Source organism: Lingula anatina, chromosome 1 (genome assembly GCF_051362555.1).
Source record: "Lingula anatina isolate TDL-2025a chromosome 1, LinAna3.0, whole genome shotgun sequence".
Classification (NCBI taxonomy): Eukaryota; Metazoa; Brachiopoda; class Lingulata; order Lingulida; family Lingulidae; genus Lingula; species Lingula anatina.
In genome coordinates, this window is record NC_141767.1 from 47959830 (window position 1) to 47979152 (window position 19323).

The 19323-nt window shown below is 35.9% G+C and overlaps 3 protein-coding genes across 7 annotated transcripts in view; 1 reads left to right on the forward strand and 2 right to left on the reverse strand.

Annotated features, from left to right (window-relative positions):
• Positions 1-10: 10 nt before the first annotated feature.
• Positions 11-9801, reverse strand: LOC106159655 (uncharacterized). 2 transcript variants are annotated; one of them, XM_024076245.2, is made up of 13 exons: positions 9630-9762; positions 9251-9364; positions 6361-7944; positions 5940-6049; positions 5512-5640; positions 4929-5070; positions 4479-4628; positions 4109-4169; positions 3871-3917; positions 3577-3667; positions 2724-3282; positions 2369-2455; positions 11-1794 (listed from the first exon to the last, which is right to left on the reverse strand). In XM_024076245.2, exons 2-13 carry the CDS (start codon positions 9342-9344, stop codon positions 1726-1728), a joined length of 3123 nt encoding a protein of 1040 aa, XP_023932013.2. In that variant the 5' UTR covers positions 9345-9364; positions 9630-9762; the 3' UTR covers positions 11-1725. The 2 variants fall into 2 exon arrangements, with proteins under 2 accessions (XP_023932013.2, XP_086856975.1); XM_087000849.1 differs by lacking the exon at positions 9251-9364 and having other exon boundaries at positions 9630-9801.
• On the reverse strand, positions 9693-16615 carry LOC106159640 (NADH-cytochrome b5 reductase-like). 2 transcript variants are annotated; one of them, XM_087000857.1, is made up of 7 exons: positions 16463-16615; positions 15969-16146; positions 15190-15487; positions 14683-14819; positions 14159-14351; positions 13600-13803; positions 9693-9858 (listed from the first exon to the last, which is right to left on the reverse strand). In XM_087000857.1, the coding sequence occupies exons 3-7, from the start codon at positions 15466-15468 to the stop codon at positions 9823-9825; spliced, it is 849 nt and encodes a 282-aa protein (XP_086856983.1). In that variant the 5' UTR covers positions 15469-15487; positions 15969-16146; positions 16463-16615; the 3' UTR covers positions 9693-9822. The 2 variants fall into 2 exon arrangements, with proteins under 2 accessions (XP_086856983.1, XP_086856984.1); XM_087000858.1 differs by lacking the exon at positions 9693-9858 and adding an exon at positions 10095-10736.
• Positions 16538-19323, forward strand: part of LOC106151269 (SET domain-containing protein 9) — a 21193-nt gene continuing 18407 nt past the window's right edge. The window contains exons 1-5 of one of the 3 annotated variants that reach the window (XM_087000856.1): positions 16538-16603; positions 17533-17957; positions 18211-18334; positions 18662-18777; positions 19086-19209. In XM_087000856.1, the coding sequence (XP_086856982.1) occupies positions 17702-17957; positions 18211-18334; positions 18662-18777; positions 19086-19209 (620 nt within the window). In that variant the 5' untranslated portion in view covers positions 16538-16603; positions 17533-17701. Of the gene's footprint in view, positions 16604-16756; positions 16975-17532; positions 17958-18210; positions 18335-18661; positions 18778-19085; positions 19210-19323 lie in introns of those variants that run through there. The other 2 variants (XM_087000854.1, XM_087000855.1) reach the window with 2 other exon arrangements.

A 19323-nucleotide genomic window follows, 5' to 3' on the forward strand; every position in this document is an offset into this window, starting at 1 on the left:
AGTCATAGGGTTAAGATGGCTAAAGTATTTTGTTATTATTTGAATAAGGTTAGTAGTTTAGTACAATCATGTTTGATTCAGAGTGAGCGACCAGAACACTTATGTATATGTTCGACATGCAAATGTCAGGAAAATCCTGTAAAGCAGAGGTTTATATCGAGTTTGATAAGAAAAAGGGAAAACATCCAAGGTAAAACGTTTTAAATTTCAGAGCAAATCCAGGTGAAAGGGTCTCTGCCGCCGCTCTTAATCTGTAATACCAAAGTTGAAATGACATAACTTTCCAATTCTAAACAGACGCCTATCATGCGCCAAATCTCGCTTGTGTACATGCAATGCTTTTAAAGGTGCTGGCATGTCACAGAGTATTGCTCTCTAGTAAACAATATGAAGAATGTAAACAAAGAATGAAAACTGAAAAACGTACATCAACTATGAGACAATGTTTTTTGGATCAAATTTCATTTGCAATTTAAGATAACCTAGAAAGAAATGAGACACTTTAAAGAGACCTGTTGCGTTGTGTGATGGTTCGATGCTATCGTTAATCACAAACTTATTTACTGGATGTTATAGTAAGCCCCGTTTATTCACAATGAAAATAAGTTATATAACAATTTTGTAAATTACACAAACAAGTCACTTTGAATATTATACAAAAAGTATTTTAAAATTTACACTTTTACTCATATTTATTTTACCACACCATAAAGAATAATTAAACTAAGTACTAACTGGTTCTGAAGAAGCTATGGAAATCTATTCAACTTGACAGGAATACGCAAAATAGATGACAAAAGTTTGTCAAACAAAGCAAAGGCAGTAGGTTTGCACCTGATAACATCAGAAATCATGGGTGTTTATATTATCAATCTAAAAATCTGTGAAAAATAATGATAAATATGATATGTACAATTTGAAAATTATTTAATTAATTGTGCAATAAATATGCAAATAAATAAATAAATAAATAAATAAATAAATAAATAAATAAATAAATAAATAAAAGTAGTAAGTAAATATTAGGACTATTATGCAATGACCAAGCCAGAGTCTCTTTGTTTTAATTTACATTGCTCACCACTGGGGGAGTTGGTAAATAAATGGAAAGGTCATTGATACAGATTTATGCTAGAACTATCTTAGCCAAATTCAATTTCACAATAAAGATTAATTTTCAGTAGCTTTCTGAACCCAATTCAGTTATTCTTTCAATTATCACCAGGTATAAGACAATGTTGTTTCTTTGTGTACTTCTCGTACCTTCTTTGAAGGTTTTAATTGTAAGCTTTTTTGCCTTCTAAGAATCACTTTACTAGTAGGCATGCAATGTAGTCAAGATTCTGTGGGGATGATATTTCCTTTGGACTCTGTATCTGGAATTCACACTTGCAGTCTACATAATGAGCATTTCTAAAAGCCCAGGAGAGATACATTGCAATTTTTAGTCTGGTTAACATATGGAGAAATAAACAGTTGTAGAGCATTCACTTAATAACAGAGTAATTTCACGGCCACAAGCCCAGTATGGCTCCTAAGATTTGATTCATCTTTTCCTGAGTGAGAGTATCTATATTGTTTGCTCAGACGGGTGTCAAATTTGAAAAACTTGTTCTTTCAGTGCCTGCCAAATCCACTATATATACGAGATCTATTGGCCTTTTCCTCGAGGTTTTCATTCCTCATGCTCAAGTGAAGAACACATTGCCCAGTAAATCCAGCAACTCACAATCTACTAAGTCCAGTGTCTAGGATGTATTCTGTGCTTTTGGCTTTCCTCTTGTAAAGTGGATTCTGTTTAAATAAAAAAGAGAACCTAATTTTATGCTCTCAAGTATCTAGATACTCTGTTCTGTATTTAAGTCTGTTCGGTATACAATACACATTTAAAAGACCCCCATCTAAAATTCAATTTTTGTGTAATTACCCAGGTTCAGATTACACACTGAGTAACCTGGTTTGGAAGCTTAGGGGGGCAATCCACTTAAACAGGTTTTGTTGACTTTTTTTGCCATTTTCCCTAAATGCTTGAAATGAACTTCACTTCTTCATTTATTCATCATGAAATACAAATGGTGAAATGTACAGATATTTTTTTTAAACTTTTATGATAGATAAAATGTATCCTTTTTCTATACCAAATATCAAATTCTGTTTGGGGAACAAACTTCATTACCACTACATGTATGAGCCTCTGTGCTTGATTTCCAATGTCAATTGTTTTAATGCAACTCATGCAATTTAAATTGAAGAAAAAATTGTGCCCTCTATGCCTTTATGCAAATACAAGAAAAATAAAAGTCTTGTTAAATCTTCAAAAGGCGTATGCAATATCAGGTGTTTTTAAAATAATCCTTATTCTACTTACCTGGAAGCTATTCACAGTGTTATACCTGTGGCCCTCTTGGGCATCTGTGGCATTCATTGTGTTGCTGTATTCCTGAGGATCAAGAAGCTGTAAAAGAAGAAGGCATAATTCTAATATTATACAATGCATTAAAATTTTACAAGACTCTTCATGCTAGCAATAGGGTTTCTAAATATCCAAAGCGCAACCAAATATTTCATTTAGATAAGTACAAAATTCTAAATGAGCATCCATGAATATCAAAATGTGGAAATCTAATCAAAATGTTCCACGTTTAATAAATAACAAGTATAACTTCAACATATATCTCTTACAGAGACAGTTATCTCTTTTTGCTCCAATGTATATTTCTTACCAATTCGTCAGCACATCTTATAGGTTCAGATGTAGTTGACATTCTATCCTCTTCAGAACCCCCGACAAACCTTTTGGTCTTCAATATCCCCCCTTTGTTATTACTGTAGCCTTGAGGGAAAGAAGACATCATAATTGCCTCACTGGACTGAAACCTGCGTGGATTGCGTGGAGACTCAGGTGGGCTTGGAACCATGGACAATGCATGGTGGGATTGGCTAAAGTTACTCAGATTCCTCCTGGGAGGCGGAATTGGGGTATGAGAGGCTGAAGAAGGCCATTTTTTGTGGCTCATAGGTGGAGTCATGCTGATAGAAACATTGATTCCAAAATCCTGGGACTGATGCTGAGGAGAGCGTGATGGTGTCTGAGGTGGCGTTTGCCAGCTACGTTGAGATGGGGTTGCAGTGGAGGTGGGACCTTGGTATAGGTGGCGTTGTTGCTGGCTAGAAGGAATGGTCAAGTTGTTGTCTCTAGGCAGCGACATAAAAGCTGATTCCAACTGAGATGGAGGCCTGGCACACATGGCTAGATGGCGCTTAATGGCTTCAGCTTTTCCACTTAAATTAAATATTTAGCAACAACTTTGAAAAAATAATATTAAGGGAAAAAAATCAAACAATGCAAGTGAAAATTCAAAAATATATCAAGTACATCTAATTCTAATGTATTACTTATACATTGTAGTTTGACAAAATTATAATAATTACACCAACAATAATGGTGATAAATGAAAAAAGTCCATTATCTACATTATATTCTCAAGAGATATTTTAAGTACAACTTAGCATTAAGAGCTAAAACCTGACAAGCAACATACAGCTGCATAATACAAAACAATGTAGCTGACCTACCTTTTTCTGGCAAATATGACACACAAACAGCAGGTGATCAAGGTAACCAGGATAAATCCACAAAACACACACAGAATAATGACAAAAGCTACTAAAAATCAAAGAAAAAAATATTAAAATATTTATACTCATATCATTTACTATAATAATTCTAAGTATAACCTATTAGCATTCAATCAAATTTTAGCCTTTTTATTTTCTATTAATATGATTTATAATCAAATACTTAAAACATCTTGCATTACAAAAGTTCAAAGATAACATAAATACAATAAAACATAAATTGCAACTTACAATACCCATTTAGCTGACAATGCTTCCCTACAAACCAATTGATGCACCTGAAAATGGTAAGGAAATTCTCCTGAAGAAAACAGATTCTATAACATGACTGTGCAAGTACATGAAAAGTAAATCAAATATAAAATGTTAGCATGATCCCTCACATTCCTCCCTACATATACTTTATATCATTATCAGACAATATATATATGCTGGAACAGCAGTAGTGACATATGTTATTAACACTGACCTGCACATTTGTTCACCCTCCACATTGTCACATACGCCTCCATTCAGGCAGCTACAGGACACTATAGTGAAAATGTGAAATACATCAACACATATTACCAAAATCATATTCCCTTTTAAACTTCAGGCATTCTTTTAATTGTTGGAACATATCCTCAGTATGGCAAACATTCTAATACATTTACACAAGGTTGTTATTATTTTCCTCTTTAACACTCATAAAGGTTTTTTTAGACTAGATTCAAAAAGAGTGGGAAGAACAATGAGAACATTGCTGTCATTTTCCCCTACAATGTCCTTAGGAAGATATTTTCACTTACAGGGTTTTATGGAGCTGTAGTGAGTTAATATGGCAAAAAATGTGTACTCACATATACATTTTTCCCCTGGCACCAGTGAGAGTTGAGGAGACACATCACTGTAACCTTCCTTACACAGGCAGGAGAATGCACTCTCAACATGGATACATTGGGCATTCACATCACAGTAATTAAATAAGGGGTCTTCACATGCATCAACCTCTACAATGTATAAGTGGTGAAATGTTACAGCACAAATGGTTTATAATATCCTTTTTTTAATAGAATGCAATTTTTAAAATCAGAAGACAAGAGACTGTCCTTTTCTATTAAACTGATGAAGTTAACTTTTTCTAATCTGTTTTTTACTGTTTGATGCAGATACAATACTTTAAAAGTGACTAATACTAATCTTAAACAAATATCAAGAACAGTCTGGGAAATAAACAAAAATATTTCCACATTAGGATAACTCAAAACATCAGATGAAATAAATACTATTCTAAATAGCTGAAGACATACCGGATGTAGTAATAGAGTTGAAAAAGTTATCAACAGGGCTGTCTTGGGACCCTATGATTAAATCTGTTCCCTTTATCACAGTAGTGCCATCTGGTGAGTGTTGCTTCATCATATTCAAACCAGTTTGTATGGCTCCCTTGATCTGAGAATACAGAAAAAAAGGATCAAATGTCAGTTAAACTTCACTGAAACTGTCTCATATTATTATAGGCAAAACAAAGTATATGTCCTGCCATTGGGTCTAAGTATTGACCTAAAATCTACACCTAACTTTTACAATATTGGAACTAAATGCTTAACTTTTGAAAACAATTGCAAATGCTGTTGGCACTAACCCTGTGTTTATTATGCATCTAGGGGGAGCATTTAGATAGACACATTATACTAGTTAAGACACTCTCAGCTAAACTGAATGACAAGCCTCCTCGAGCAGCTAGTTACAAGTTACATGTAATTACCCCCTAGCTGCTTGAGGAGGCTTGCAGGGGGGATTCCATTGATTGCACTTAGCAAAAATCCCCCACAGAGAACGACTGACCCAGTCTACCACTCTGTAAGAGTACCGACTTAAAAAGTCACTTACATCACGGCCAGTGGCCAACACCTCCCTATCTATGGCCAACTCTATATCAGTTTTAGTGCTCCCCTCACTGTAGCCAGCCACATGGACCCCCAGTAGTACAGAGTGCAAACTGCTACCTGCATCCATCAGCTTTAACAAACAGGGAAAGTGTTGGGGTTGTAAAATATATTGAATACTGGTGGAAAAAGACTGTTTAAATAATTATTCATACATGATGACTATTATTTTCATTACACTATGGTTTCTTAAAAAATGCAAAATTTATAACATCAACATAAGAGGTTTACAATTTAATACAAAACTTCATTTTAAAACATAGAAAAGTGTTTGAACAAATAAAAAAACTCTTGATCTGGAATTAATTCAGATTTTCTGATGAATTAGTCAGATAGGACCAGAAAAGGTAAGACCAGCTGCAAAACACTTACAGAATATTCAACCTGGCTTGAAAAATTTTTGTAGTAGGAAGACTTTGGATCTTGTAACTCTGACCTGTAGGTATTCAAGAATGTCATGCTTCCTTTGATGTACCTTACACCTGAAAATATAAGATCAAACCAAAGGGTTGGTTAACAATTTTTTACCTAAATCAAGTTTCATCAAATCCATTACCAAGTTAAGACAAAGACATAAATCATACTTCTGGAATCATCATTGAAAAATTCTGAAGAAGTATGTACTTCATTATTCTTGTCTTGTAATGGAAAATGAAAACAATATGTTACAAATATAAAATATTTCCCTGATGAAATTTTGCTCAAAAATATTTCAAAAGGTTTTTTTCATTACAAATGTCTAAGCTGATCTTTTATAACTTAAGAACATCAGTCCTGTAGCTTCCACCCATACCAATGCATTTCCCTGTCTTTCCATCTCTTATATAACTGTGCAGACATTCACAATTAGAAATCTGAATGCCAGCATTAGCCACACAGCGTTCATAGTTCTCAACATCACAACCATCATGGCTGACAGGGTCACATGACCCATGACTCTCAATTTCAATTGGCGAATGCTCTTTGTCTCCAGGTGGCCTTGCTGTTACCACTGGCAATGTCATATTCGTGTCATTTGTTTTTATCCTATAAACTTCTGGCTTCATATCTATCTCAATATCGGGAGTTATGCTTTGAGTTGACAATATGGTTTGCTCAGTAGAAGTGGTGACAGCATCCTGAGAACAGGTTAAATTAAATTCAGATGTGACTGTACTGCTAGGAAAAGCTGTGGTGGCTTGTGGATCATACGTTGGTGACCTTGCTGTCTGATTCTTCACTTGATACATTATATTTCTTGTTATGTTTGTTACACTAGAAAGCATCTCTGTCTCCACATTTGCAGATGGAAATGTAGCATTATCATTAGAATTAGATGAGGCACTAGTCTTTTCTGCAGCAGAATTATTTACACTGTCTGGAATATTTCTCTCCAATTCTCTGTTCACAGAAACAGGTCTTTTTTCTTTACTAGGCTCTAATGGTGAAACTGTTTGGGTATACTGTATAGGAGTAGTGAAGGTAGACTTTTCTTCAGCAGAAAGTTTTGGGGAAGAGGTTGTCAATTCAACAGTCACAGTAGAATTATTTCCATCTTGATTTTCTGAAGCAGGACTGGCATCTCCTTTAGTGGAGGTAGAACCCTGTAAACTAGAATGTTCCCTGAAGTGACCAGGATGGGAGGCAGATGCCACAGTTTTTGAAGTTTTTTTCACTGGACCATGACTACTTTCTTCTCGTGGTGCGATGGACCTCTGAAGGTGGTCTGCTCCACTGTGTGCATTCTCACCAAATATTGTGTGAATATGCGGGGCAGTAGACCCCGACTTCTTTTGTACTGATGTCAGAGATCCTCGTGGTGCTGTCCTGTGTATCACAGGAGAATTGGATGGTGTTCTTGAACTATATGCTACAGTCGTGTTTTTTACTCTTTTCGGTTGATATGGCACTCTTGGACTATATGATTCAGTGATCTCATGTGGTATTCCAGGCCCTGGGGTTTTGGTGCTGTCAGTAGGACTTACAGGTTGTGGTAGTGACCCAGAATTACTTGGAAGTCTTGCCCTGTGTGTTGGAGCATAAGCAACAGGAACTTTGGGTTTGTGAGACACGGTGGGTACTCTAAACTCCTGTGGCACTCTGGTACCATTTTGTTCTCTAGCCTCATGTGGTCTGTTGGGGTATTTTGGTACATTAGGCTTGTTTGGCACTCTTTGATCATCTGAAGTATGAGGCTGGTGTGGTATATCTTGGTCTTGCAGCGTTTTACCATCCAGTGGCTTTGTTGCATCAGAAGGTGCCTCTCTTCTCAGCAAGTGCCCCCTGTGCATTTCTGCACGTGCTGCCACACCCCTCACATTGCCACGGACTGTCAGCTTTATCCACCTTGAGGTCTGAGGACTCTGTACACCCAAGGGATGCCAATCATAAAATTTTGCTAAAAATAGAATTAATAATAATAATAATACCAATAACTACAGAGCATGATTTAAAAACAGTGATTATCATTTGCCATTCTGTAATACATGCATGAAGTATATGACTTTCATACAATATATAATATTTCTATGCCATTTAAAATTATTCAAATCATATTGCATTCAAGGGTTGTAGATATATTGTTTCAAAAGGAATTGTTTTAAACCTTAGAGTCCATAATTATAAAAAATGTCATATCACCATACAACATAGAGACCACTCCCACAGATATTTAGATCGATCTATCTCCCTCTGGGGTCTCACTAGATTGCTGTTAGCTTAACCGGCTTAAATGTCTGTCCAGCCTACTAAAAGCTGTAAGGGGGTAATTAACTTTTGTGCATAAAGCCCTCAGACACAATATCACCAATAATGAAATAATTCTGGGCTAGCATACTATTTTAAGCTAAATGGCTGGATTTTTCACAGAAATCAAACCATAAATCAGCACAATGATAAACAGGAAAATATCTATGACACTGTCAGTTTTTATTTATAGTAAATAATATACTGAACTAGTTAAATATCTATAAGCTAGTATGAGTCTATAGTTTATGTGCCAACTGTGAATTCTGGTCATCAGGAGTGACTGCTGGAAAGGCATGTTCCAGCCTCAGGCATTTACCCTCAAGGAACTTCCTAGGTTAATGGTGGAGACAATATTTTGGGTTTGATCACATGTATGTGTGTATAGTTTTATATATAACAGGTGTGTTGGACTAAGTATGCTGTTCATGATGTACTTTCAGGTCCATCATAACACTTTCTCAGAAGATATCAAAATCAATTCACCTACGCTTCAAAAAAAAAAAAAAAAAAAAAAAAGCCAGTACCAAAGTGAGAAAAAAAAAATGTCTGCATTTCTAAAGCACATAAAGGTTTTTGTGTAACAAAGTATAGTAACTCAAAATTCTAAAAAATCCATGTCCAGTGACCTGCCAAAAAAATACTACTATTGATTCAAAGAGCAAATTCCTATTAATTTGTTTTATATATGCCATAATATAGCAGGGTGCAACTTAGTTAAAAATGCCTTGAACAAGACATGCGAATTTCATGTGTCTAACTTTTTTAATAGATCTAGAGGACTGTTTAAAAAGGATCTTGCACATAAAGTGCACATATAAAATGTTGGTACGATAAAAGACATGGTGTGTATATGGACAGATTAAGCAGAATTACCAGAATTACTTTAAGCAGAATTACTTTAAGAATATGCAGAGTCTGGCACAATCAATCTATTTCTTTGATAAAAAGATTCTTACCATAAGTGCCTGCCACAGTCTCACACTTCCCCAGGGTCAACAAAATACACACGAGGGTTGCCCCAATGATGTACAGAAAAAGGTGTCTGTACATTTTGGCTTACAAAGCCACATCTACAATGGCATGCTTCTCCAAGTGAAATATGAGGCAAGGCAGTAGTAACATTGCTGGAGGCCATACAGTAAGGGCATAAAACTGGTCTGGTATGGGTACATGCTGTCATTAAATGGGTGCTCAACTGGGGAAATCTGCTCTGTGACAAGACACATTTTAACGTAAGCTATATTGAGCAAACAATGGGTAATTCTGCAATGTGACAATTAATATTTAATATTTCTCATTACAATATTTTAATAGCTCGATTAAAAAAATTCTCACCCTGCATTTCAAAACTTGAAAATATCCTTCATTTCCCATCCGACTTTTTTAAGGTGGTTGATCATATCTTTGTCAAAAGACTTGGTTCCACAGATCAGGACTTGGCCTGTCTCAGTTAATGGCACCATCTGGGAAACTAATGTGGAATTAAGTCTTCCAAGATGCACTGTATCATTGTATTTCTTTACTTGGATTACATTTTCTTGAGTGTCCTAAAAGAAGATGATACCTACTAAGCATAAGCACAACTGGTACCCTTATTACTATTTTCCCTCTTTCTTTTTTATATTAATAATATTTTAACAGTTGAGTTAGAAAATAAATAACATCAAAATGGTTACAAAAGAATATAAAAGGCAAATGATGCCTTGGAAGCAACCCTATGTGCAGCACCATAAAATGTTCTATTAATCACTTATAGTTATACTATTACTAAAAACATTCATCATCTAAAGAGGAAAAAAATTTGGTTGGCAAACAGATTTTGAATTCAATAGTTTTCTATAATGATCATCAACAATTAAACAATTGTTTTTATTCAGATCACTATATAAACATACGGTAAAGTGCCATGAATTTCGAACGGCTCTTGAATTTCGAACGATCTTAAAATCGGCCGTCTGGAGTTTTTTCTGGACCATGAATTTCGGCCAGTAAGCAATTTTGCGCGATCTTGATTTCGCGAATTTCGTACACCTTAAAATCGGCCACCGGGCTATTCTCGCGCTTATAAAGATCTAACAGTCGGCAATGTTGCCCTAGCGTACCTTTACCTGAGTACTACGCGTGCGACCCAAGGTGCAAGATAACGATCAGTACAGTTAGTTTAGGACGCTAAACAACATCGTCATATCCATTCATTCAGATAACAGGAGAATCTATTAAGAGTTGTACTGTCGGGCTGTTGTTTCTTTACCGCAGTATTCGGTTTGAGATAGCGATCGGTAGTTTTGCTGAGGCGCACAATAGCATTGTTAACAGTATAGACTTCAGTAATAGAACAAAAGAGCAATATTAAAAGCTGCAATAAAGATTACCATTATTGCTTTCTTGTCTCGCTCAGATCGTTCACGATCTCCCGCTGACGATCTTCCGCTAATGAAGTCACTTGAAATGTACAAATGAAATGTAAAATATTTTAAAAAATTATAAATTCCAATGGGGAGGGATGGAGGGTTACAAACAATCGAGAACGATCTCCGGCTGACGATCTTCCGCAAACGAAATCCACTGAACGAGTATGAGCTTTCTCGTTTCACTAGGATTGCGACGCTGACGATACGAAAATTGCGTTCTCGTCTCGCCCTTTGGCTTACGAAGTCTCTTTAACAAATATGAAAAATGCCTCCTGGTCTCTCTCGGATTGCGAACGATCTCTCGCTGAAAATTTGAAATTTTCCTTTTTGTCAATCAGCTTTGTCAGTTGCCGTGCGTGTGAAGGTCCGGAAGGTGTCCCCTTTCACAAATTGGCCTGTAGTTTGCTTAGTGTTTTGTACCGCATGAAGGTCACTCTTGTCACTGCTGCATACGGCGTGGAATGTGTATCTTAAAGTTCATAGAAACATTTTATTGTGTTTTGTAAGCTTTAGGAAGTATTTTCGTCGTGACTGAATATCAGCGTACACTACAAAGTAGTACCATTCATCTGTGACGCATCATAAAAGCTAGGTACGTCAAATTACTCTAAGAAAATTTCTTACAACGTCCACGGCTTTCCCGACAAGCCAAGACGTCATTAAAAAAAAAGTCGCAAGCCGTCTAGCCGTCTTTGAAAATACAGGCCGTCCGGTGATGTCAGCGGCCGTCCAAATGACGGCTGGACGGTTCGCTGGGAAAAGCCTTGCTCATAAGGGTATATTTATTTAACTAGGGGCTTACTGACATCACCCAGCTTACATGCGGGTGCATGCCTCCCAAAATTATATTAAAGGATAAAATTGTAATATATCTAAGTTTAATTGTTCGTAAATTTTGTAAAAATTGCCCATGCCACCCCGTTAGTTTGGAGGGTTAAGCTGGATCAAGTCCGTGTCAAAATTCTTTGAAACTTTGCAGGAAAAATCAATCTTCCTTTGTTTCTTGTTTCGCCCGATGATCAGATTTATCTAGTGCACCCAGGTCTGCTGGAGCAGCTCTTTGAAAATAACACACAGGTAGATTTTTATCTGAGATAAATATCGCGTTCGATACACTCAAGACAAAAGCTACCTGTGAGCTGAAGGGCACTTTACCCTCTAATTAAGAGGTAAAGCAAGTTCCAGCTAGATGGACTATTAAGATTGGACTTCAGATGGTAAGGAGCAGTTCTGTGAAAGCAAACGAGAAGGGTGTCAGAACAATGGTGGATATATAAATTATACAGAGAATTTGTACATTCAGGTGACGTTAACTTATAATCGAAGGGGATTTTCGATAATATTCCTTGAAAAGTACACTAGATTTATAGAGAATAATATCATGGTTGGCCAAAAAATTATATACGCACAGTGTATCCGTGCGTATGCCTGGTTACGCCCCTGTCGCAAACCAGCAAACCATATCCTGCTGACTACATGAAAATTGCCTTCTAGCATGGACAAAAAGTCCAAGCTTCTATGCTTGCTCGGATCGCTGACGATCTCTTGCTGACGAATATAGTAACGAAGTCCCTTGAACTAGTGTGGAAATTGGCTTAATGTCGCGCTCAGATCGCTCACTATCTCCCATTGACGATCTTCCAGTCCCTTGAACGAATATAAAAACTTCCTTTTCGGTTTACTATAGATTACCTATCTCTCGCGTTTGTTTGAAGATGGTTTCAATGACAAAATGGTTTCAATGACAAAACGTACACGCTTTTCAAATGCGTACATTGATGCAACTATGCGCCAGGAAATCAGTTGCTGCTGCTGGTTAAGATTGGGTTGCCTGAGCGAAAAAAAAAAAAAAAAAAAAAACGGCCCTGCACCCCCCCCCCCAAACCTAGTATATTTGATCGCAGACAACAATCAGCGGTCATCTTGGCCGATCTGCGGTCGTAGTAGCCTCCCCGCACGGAGGAGAGGCCGTAGTGCCGAGGCCGGCTTCTGCAGGGAAGGCTACGTATGCGTCGGAGACACCGACCCGCGAACGGCGAGATGAGGACGCATTCGCTCGTAAATCTCCGCCCGACTTTAACGGTAAAGGCAACGAACCTGGTCGCGGAAGACACTTATCGCAGATGAAGGCTACCTGCACGTGCGCCATAGACACTGATCGGCTGTCGTCTTGGTTTCAGTGCACGGAAAGGAGCAACGGTAACACTTAGCTTCCATAGTAAAGGTTATCTGGCCGTGGCAGACGCTAATCGTCGGCCGTCTCTCCCTCCGTCCACTCCCGTTCTGAGCGCCAGGATCGTTTTTGAAAAACGACACTAGTTTCTGGCTGCCAGAATCGCTTTTGAAAAACGACACTACTGATAACGATGCTGTTTTGCGGCCCTAGACAACAGTACCGCTCTACCTATTTGCCATACACAGTGATCGGGTGAAAGTACGTGTATACCTTTGGTCGCAATTACCGACACTCACACATCATATATTATGGTAACTCTAAATAGATCGTCGGGAGAAGATAACAGAAGGCCTAGCGACGAACAGACAACTTCCGGTCAAAATTGACAGAATTCCATGAAATTCGAACTTTCAGAAGTCCTGAGCACCTCCATTTCATGAATTTCGGCCAGAACGATCTTTTCCCAAATTTAATTATTTTCTACTGTTCGAAATTCATGGCACATTACCGTATTTTGAATACTGTCTCAACTGCCAATAAGAACCTCCAGGTATGATATGATCCACTATAATTTGTACTTATAAACAAGAAAAGCTAAATATTTTACAAAATGACATTATAAATACATGGAAAACATTTCATTTTGGCCAATCAAATTTTCCTTGCTGTGCCTGTAAGAAACACATAAAGTCAATCATAAATGACATCATAAACTTACTTGACTTAAAACATATTGCACAGAGAAGTTCCAGTAACCTGACCACTGGTCAAGCTGCTCCTTCATCAGTATGTCTTCATACGTTCTACAGGCATATACCAGACTGATCAGTGTCTCATCATCTTCATTCTCTAGTATCACTCTGATCACCTGAGTCATTGGGGCTATCCCTGTGCCTGCAGCTAGCATTATTATTTTACTAAACTAAAGAATAAATAAAAAAGGTACGCATTACCTTAAGGAGAGTCATAGATGGAAACATTCAGTACCAAAGTGTCCATTTACATAAACTTTCATGTCACATTCATTCACAAGGCATTTCTGAAAGCAATTTTTCCCAATCTCCACAATAACAACTAAAACTTGCAGATATTAATTAAATCTTTAATATCCAAACACTTAAATTCTGTTTAGTTTTCATACTTGTTGGACTGAAAGAATTCAATGAACTCTAAATCCAAAGTGATATTTCCACTGAGGATTTAAGTGTAAAAAAAAAAAAACATTTAAATGTTACCATCAACCATTCTTTCTGGAGAAGATATAATGAAAAACTCACAACATTAGGCACATACTGCAATAACCCAAAGGGTCCTCTCCACTGTATAAGGTCCCCTTCTTTCCATGACCTTATACACTGTGACATCTGCCCACCTGGGTACAACTTGATTAATACATCAAAATATCCCTGTGCAGTTAGCTCACTCACTGGTGTATACTGTCTGGTAATTGTCTGATTGTTTATGCTCCCCCTGTAAAATGATCAGTACACAGATATTTTAACTTACTTCAAATGCTGTAAGTTTATCTTATATAAAAATGTTAAGTGTCCAAATACCATGATACAGCATTAAAAGATGCTGCTTACTGATATGTGCAAAAACTGCACCTGTGCATACAATTGTTTATGTTCATTACGTCAAATCAAATTTTAAAATGGTTCTTGTTGCAAATAAAATGTATTGCTCAATTGACAGAATGAGTTTTTAATATTAAAATAATCCAATCTGCTTTATATGTAACATACCAAAGGCATATGTATTAGTATATTAGTGTATATGACGTGTATGACAAGCTGATTACCTTAACACAATATGCTGTCCAGCTTTCAAACCAAGTCGTGCACCTCCTGGGATGTCAAATCTGTACATGAAAGTGTCCCTAGTCACTGGTTTGATACTGGTCAGCTTAAATCCTAAATATTTCTCTGGACAAAGAACCTAAAACAAGCAATATTCCCTGACATTTATTCAAAAATAGAATTAGAATATTTTGGTCGATTTTTCAGAAGCACTCCAGAACTTGAACAAAAACATCATTCTGTAACTTACACCTGAAAACAAAATTTATAAAATCTTTGACAAAAAATGTCAGGGCTAAATCTTAACTTCATAAATCTCTTTGATTCTGAAATATGTTTTAATACTTGTCAAAACAGTAAACCCATCTATTTTGCAGTAAAAAAACACATGATGTTTTTACATGCACACTAAAATCCCAATAAAAAACACACAAAAAAATTGATTTGCAATATTCTGCACGTGAGAAAAAAATTCATACGCACAAAACAGTTTAAATTTTCATCTGTACCTCTTGATCACAAATCTCTTTGCCTCCTTGTCGAATCTTTCTGCACTCCTCTTTCCAAAGCTTTAACTCTTGTTCATACAGGTCAAACACACATGGAATACAGCCTGAGCCACAGCAGTCACTGGCCAGGGGCTCTACAGGCCTCTCAGGATACTGGTCAGTCTTATTCTTTTCTGATACAAGTAGTCTTTCTGGACATTGGTCACTCTGGTCGATATCATCTATTTCTTTTTCAAGGGTCCTATCACAACACTGGTCATCTTGGCCAGTGAAGTCCATTTCACCATTATATTGTTACCTAGCCCAGAAAAAGGTTTTGAAGTCACCACACATAATGATAACTGATTTTGTATATTAACCACCTACACTGACATTCATTTTCATCATTCTGTACATCTGTGCAGCATCAGCTGGGTAGTTCATTTTTTAGATCACCAGATTTTCCTCTTTAAAAATCTGCTTTCATATGTCAGTAATATTGTTCCTGTGAATATTACACACAATGGGTCTTCCTCAAAACAGATGGTGTTCTTGGTAAGATGGGAGAATTTTATTTTATTTTATTTTTGTGGGTTTGCAATTCCGGATAATCGGGAGTTCTTGAAAATATGAAAACATTTATTAAACTTTTTTACATTTTTACTTTAAAAATGCATTAAACAAAATCTATCATAAAAAAACTTGAAAAACAACAGCCTCTTAGCTAAAGGAAAACTAATCCTGGAATTCATTAATGTATCAAAATGTACTATTTATTTATTTATTTAAAATGCTCTTACTGTTTATTAATTGCATGTGGTTTGGACTTCTCCATTGGCATATTATACTGCATACAAGTCCACCAGGAGAAGCCGTCTTCCACCTTACACTTGTTTTGGTCCTGTTGTGCTACTGAACTGTTGGTACCGCTGGGTTGTTGAGAGGGCTCTGATTCTAGTTTTCTCTTTCTTGACAATCCTAATATATAAAAAAACTTAAAAACTAAATAATATACAGGGTGTGCACTCCTAATGAACACCACAGCTAACGATATGATGTGTAAACGAACGCGCGCACAAGTGTATTGGGGAGGGGGTATAAGGTTGGTGGTGCTGGTTGTTGCCATATGTCGATGAAACTTTTTGAAAGTTACGAGACTTCGAGTTGGCATATTTAACCTGCTGGATTATTTAAAATGATTTGAATATTACAGAATGATGATCTTCTATATCAACAAAGTATTATCCCCTTACCCAACTTCCAGTCAATTACTTGTAATATATCGGTAACTCACCGGAATTATTGAGCTTGTCGACCTCCTTGCTGCCATCCATCATGTTGTTATCAGCAACTCTTTTCAAATGAGAGACTCGTTTCGATAAAAACGATAGAGAACAATCTCCGTGCGATGGCCATTCTTCGAGGGAAAATTGAGGTGTTTGTTTTTAATAAAAAATTGTGTTGTAATCTTTATACATTTAAAATACAGACTAATTATATAAAAAATATTGTCTTTTCAGTGTAATAATGCTTCCATAATTTGAAATAAATATTAAGAATAATTTTAACGTTTGCCTGTTCTGTTCGGTTCAAGACGCCGCATAAATGTGAACCTAGTCAATATGGCTGCGCCCACAAGTATCACGTTTCGAAGCTTAACATTATTTCTCGGCGACGTTTAAAGTCTTATTCGAGCGGTCAAGGTATCAGTGAAAATGCTTAAGAAACTTGCAACAATGTGGCATCAGTACAAATATAGGTTTGTCCCTTGGATTGCGGTAAACTTGAGGAACAGGTACTAACTATGTATGATGTTTTTGATAAACCTCGGTACTTTACCAAATACTACTGTACTGTGACATTTTAAGCGGGCGAAATAATTTAGAGCCCCTAACAAACTTATGAGATTCAGTTATCTTATGTCCGAAGTTGATTGCTCCCTACAAAAAGCAAAATAAGTATATTATAATAATTTAAAAATGTTATTATCGTTATTAAAAAACGAGAGAGTTTGGTCAATCTAAATCATGTTCAGTGGTCTAAAGGTTCATTGGTAAAAAAAGTGAATAAACGAAATAAAATTAAGAAAACGAAGGTGGTTGAAAACTCCTTACAATGTCGGGTATAGTATAGAATATCAGAGTACAGTACATGTATTTTGTGACAAAATGTTAAAAGAAGTAGAAAGCATTTTGATAATTTATGGTCTTTATTTGCTATATCTAATTAATTGATTTACAAATATGCCATATGCATTAAGCTACATTTTAATGTGTTCAAAGTTCAGGAGAAGCAATATTTTATTTAATGGGTTGTTTTAATATATTGGAATGTCTCATGATTGCCAGTGGTTTTCTGTTTCAGAAAATTAAGAAGTGTTCCAAAAGGATTATCGGATAAAGTAATTACAGATGAAGTGTTGCAAGAATGCATAGTGAGATTTTTCACTGCTTTGAACAGTGTAAATGAGTGCAATAGATTAAGTGATATTAATCAGCAAATTTTAGAGACTGGAAAACATTATTCTGATAACATGAGAATGAATGACCTCTCAAAAGAAAGTAATTGTAACAAAAATGACAATCTTTTACTGACAAAATTTGAAAGCATTGTGAAAAATGAAGAAAACGTGGACATCACTGTTTTATATAAGAGAAATCTGAAAATCATGAAGACAGTTTTAGGATTTTCCATTGAAAGAACGGCAAGTTATCTAAAAGATGGTGGCTATGGGGTTCAAGTCACGGATGGGACAGTCCCAAAAGGAACTGTTGTGGCACTATATCCAGGTCAGCAGATATATGTATTGAAACAAATAAATAATTTAAATGTATCTGCAGGGCTAGATCCCATGTACTAGCATCAGATCCTCTATCCTACCAGTTGTTCTGATTGCACATTTATTTGATGAGAGGGAAGAATTCAATCAGAAATGCTTCTAATGGTTTCTTTATATCTAATAACTAGTGGGTGTTCTGATTTGAAAATTCATATTTATGTATTGACAGGGATCTTATTGCTCAGTTTTCTGTTTGCTTTCAGGAACAATTTATGAACCTTTTGAGCCAATCTTCTTCCAGTCTCTCCATAATCAGTTTATATTCCGTTGTATTGATGGGGTATATATTGATGGTAATGACAGGGGAATTTCTAAGATGATATACAGGTTGGTATACACTGTTGAATTTACTTAACAAAATATTTAGAATACACATGAAATTATGCAAAAGAGCAAGTACAATCCAAAGGGAGTACTTCATATTTCACAATGTTAACAGTGTGATAGAATATCAGTTAGGTATGTATAACTTTCCTATATGTATTTTATTGAAGAAGCACATAAAAAGGAACAAATTAAGACACTGAAAAAATTATATTTATGTATTTTCTTTACAAAGAAACAAGTGTGGCTTCAACTGCCCTGTTTTTAAATAAAATTACTTGTTAGTATAGTGATGGCTTTGCAGGATGTATTTTTCTGATATCTTTTTAGATCTTCAGCATTCAGAGACCGTCTAAGTCTTGAGAGTACATATGACCTGACGTGGTTAACCCAGTATCTTGTCAATCCAATGGCAGTAGGACAGTATGTAAATAATCAGTGTAATGGTGAGGTTTTCCTCTTTTATTAGAAATATGTGTTTTTACACATAGTTTAAAATATCAGGAATTTGTACAACCAGCCAATATAAAGAACAGTAGTTTCATACAGTAACTTGGTAACATTCTCATGAAATTGAAGTATTTTTAAGTATGAATGAATTAAAAATAATAATAGTTAATATTTTTTCTGACAGTAAATGATAATTGCCTTTGAAATGATATATGGATGAATTGCTTATTTAAAAACATGCTTTGACGTACAAACTTACTTTGTTTCGTGTCATTGTTTATGTTGATTTTGTTTTAATAACCAGAGTATCCTGCAAATGTTGCCTACCAGGAATTTGAAATCACCAATTCTTTCCCTCATTCTTTGAGAAAGTATCTGCCAAATGTCCATTACAGTCCCTATAGTATGGAAAGCCACATGTCAGAAAGGTATGCTTTGAAAGAGAGTAGATAATTTTGTGGATTTTACTTCTCCATGATTTTTTATTAAAATGTAGATTTGACAGAATAATGTTCAGGTTATCATATCTTGATAATTTTCAT

Coding starts and splice junctions, on each gene's coding strand:
- LOC106159655 (XM_024076245.2), bottom strand. CDS start 9,344: ATGTACAGACACCTTTTTCTGTACATCATTGGGGCAACCCTCGTGTGT. Junction 5,071..5,511: donor TGTTGGCCACTGGCCGTGAT/GTAAGTGACTTT, acceptor CTGTATTCTCAG/ATCAAGGGAGCCATACAAAC. Junction 4,629..4,928: donor CAACTCTATTACTACATCCG/GTATGTCTTCAG, acceptor TATACATTGTAG/AGGTTGATGCATGTGAAGAC.
- LOC106159640 (XM_087000857.1), bottom strand. CDS start 15,468: ATGGACTTCACTGGCCAAGATGACCAGTGTTGTGATAGGACCCTTGAA. Junction 14,820..15,189: donor AAGAGATTTGTGATCAAGAG/GTACAGATGAAA, acceptor TGCTTGTTTTAG/GTTCTTTGTCCAGAGAAATA. Junction 14,352..14,682: donor GGACAGCATATTGTGTTAAG/GTAATCAGCTTG, acceptor ATCATTTTACAG/GGGGAGCATAAACAATCAGA.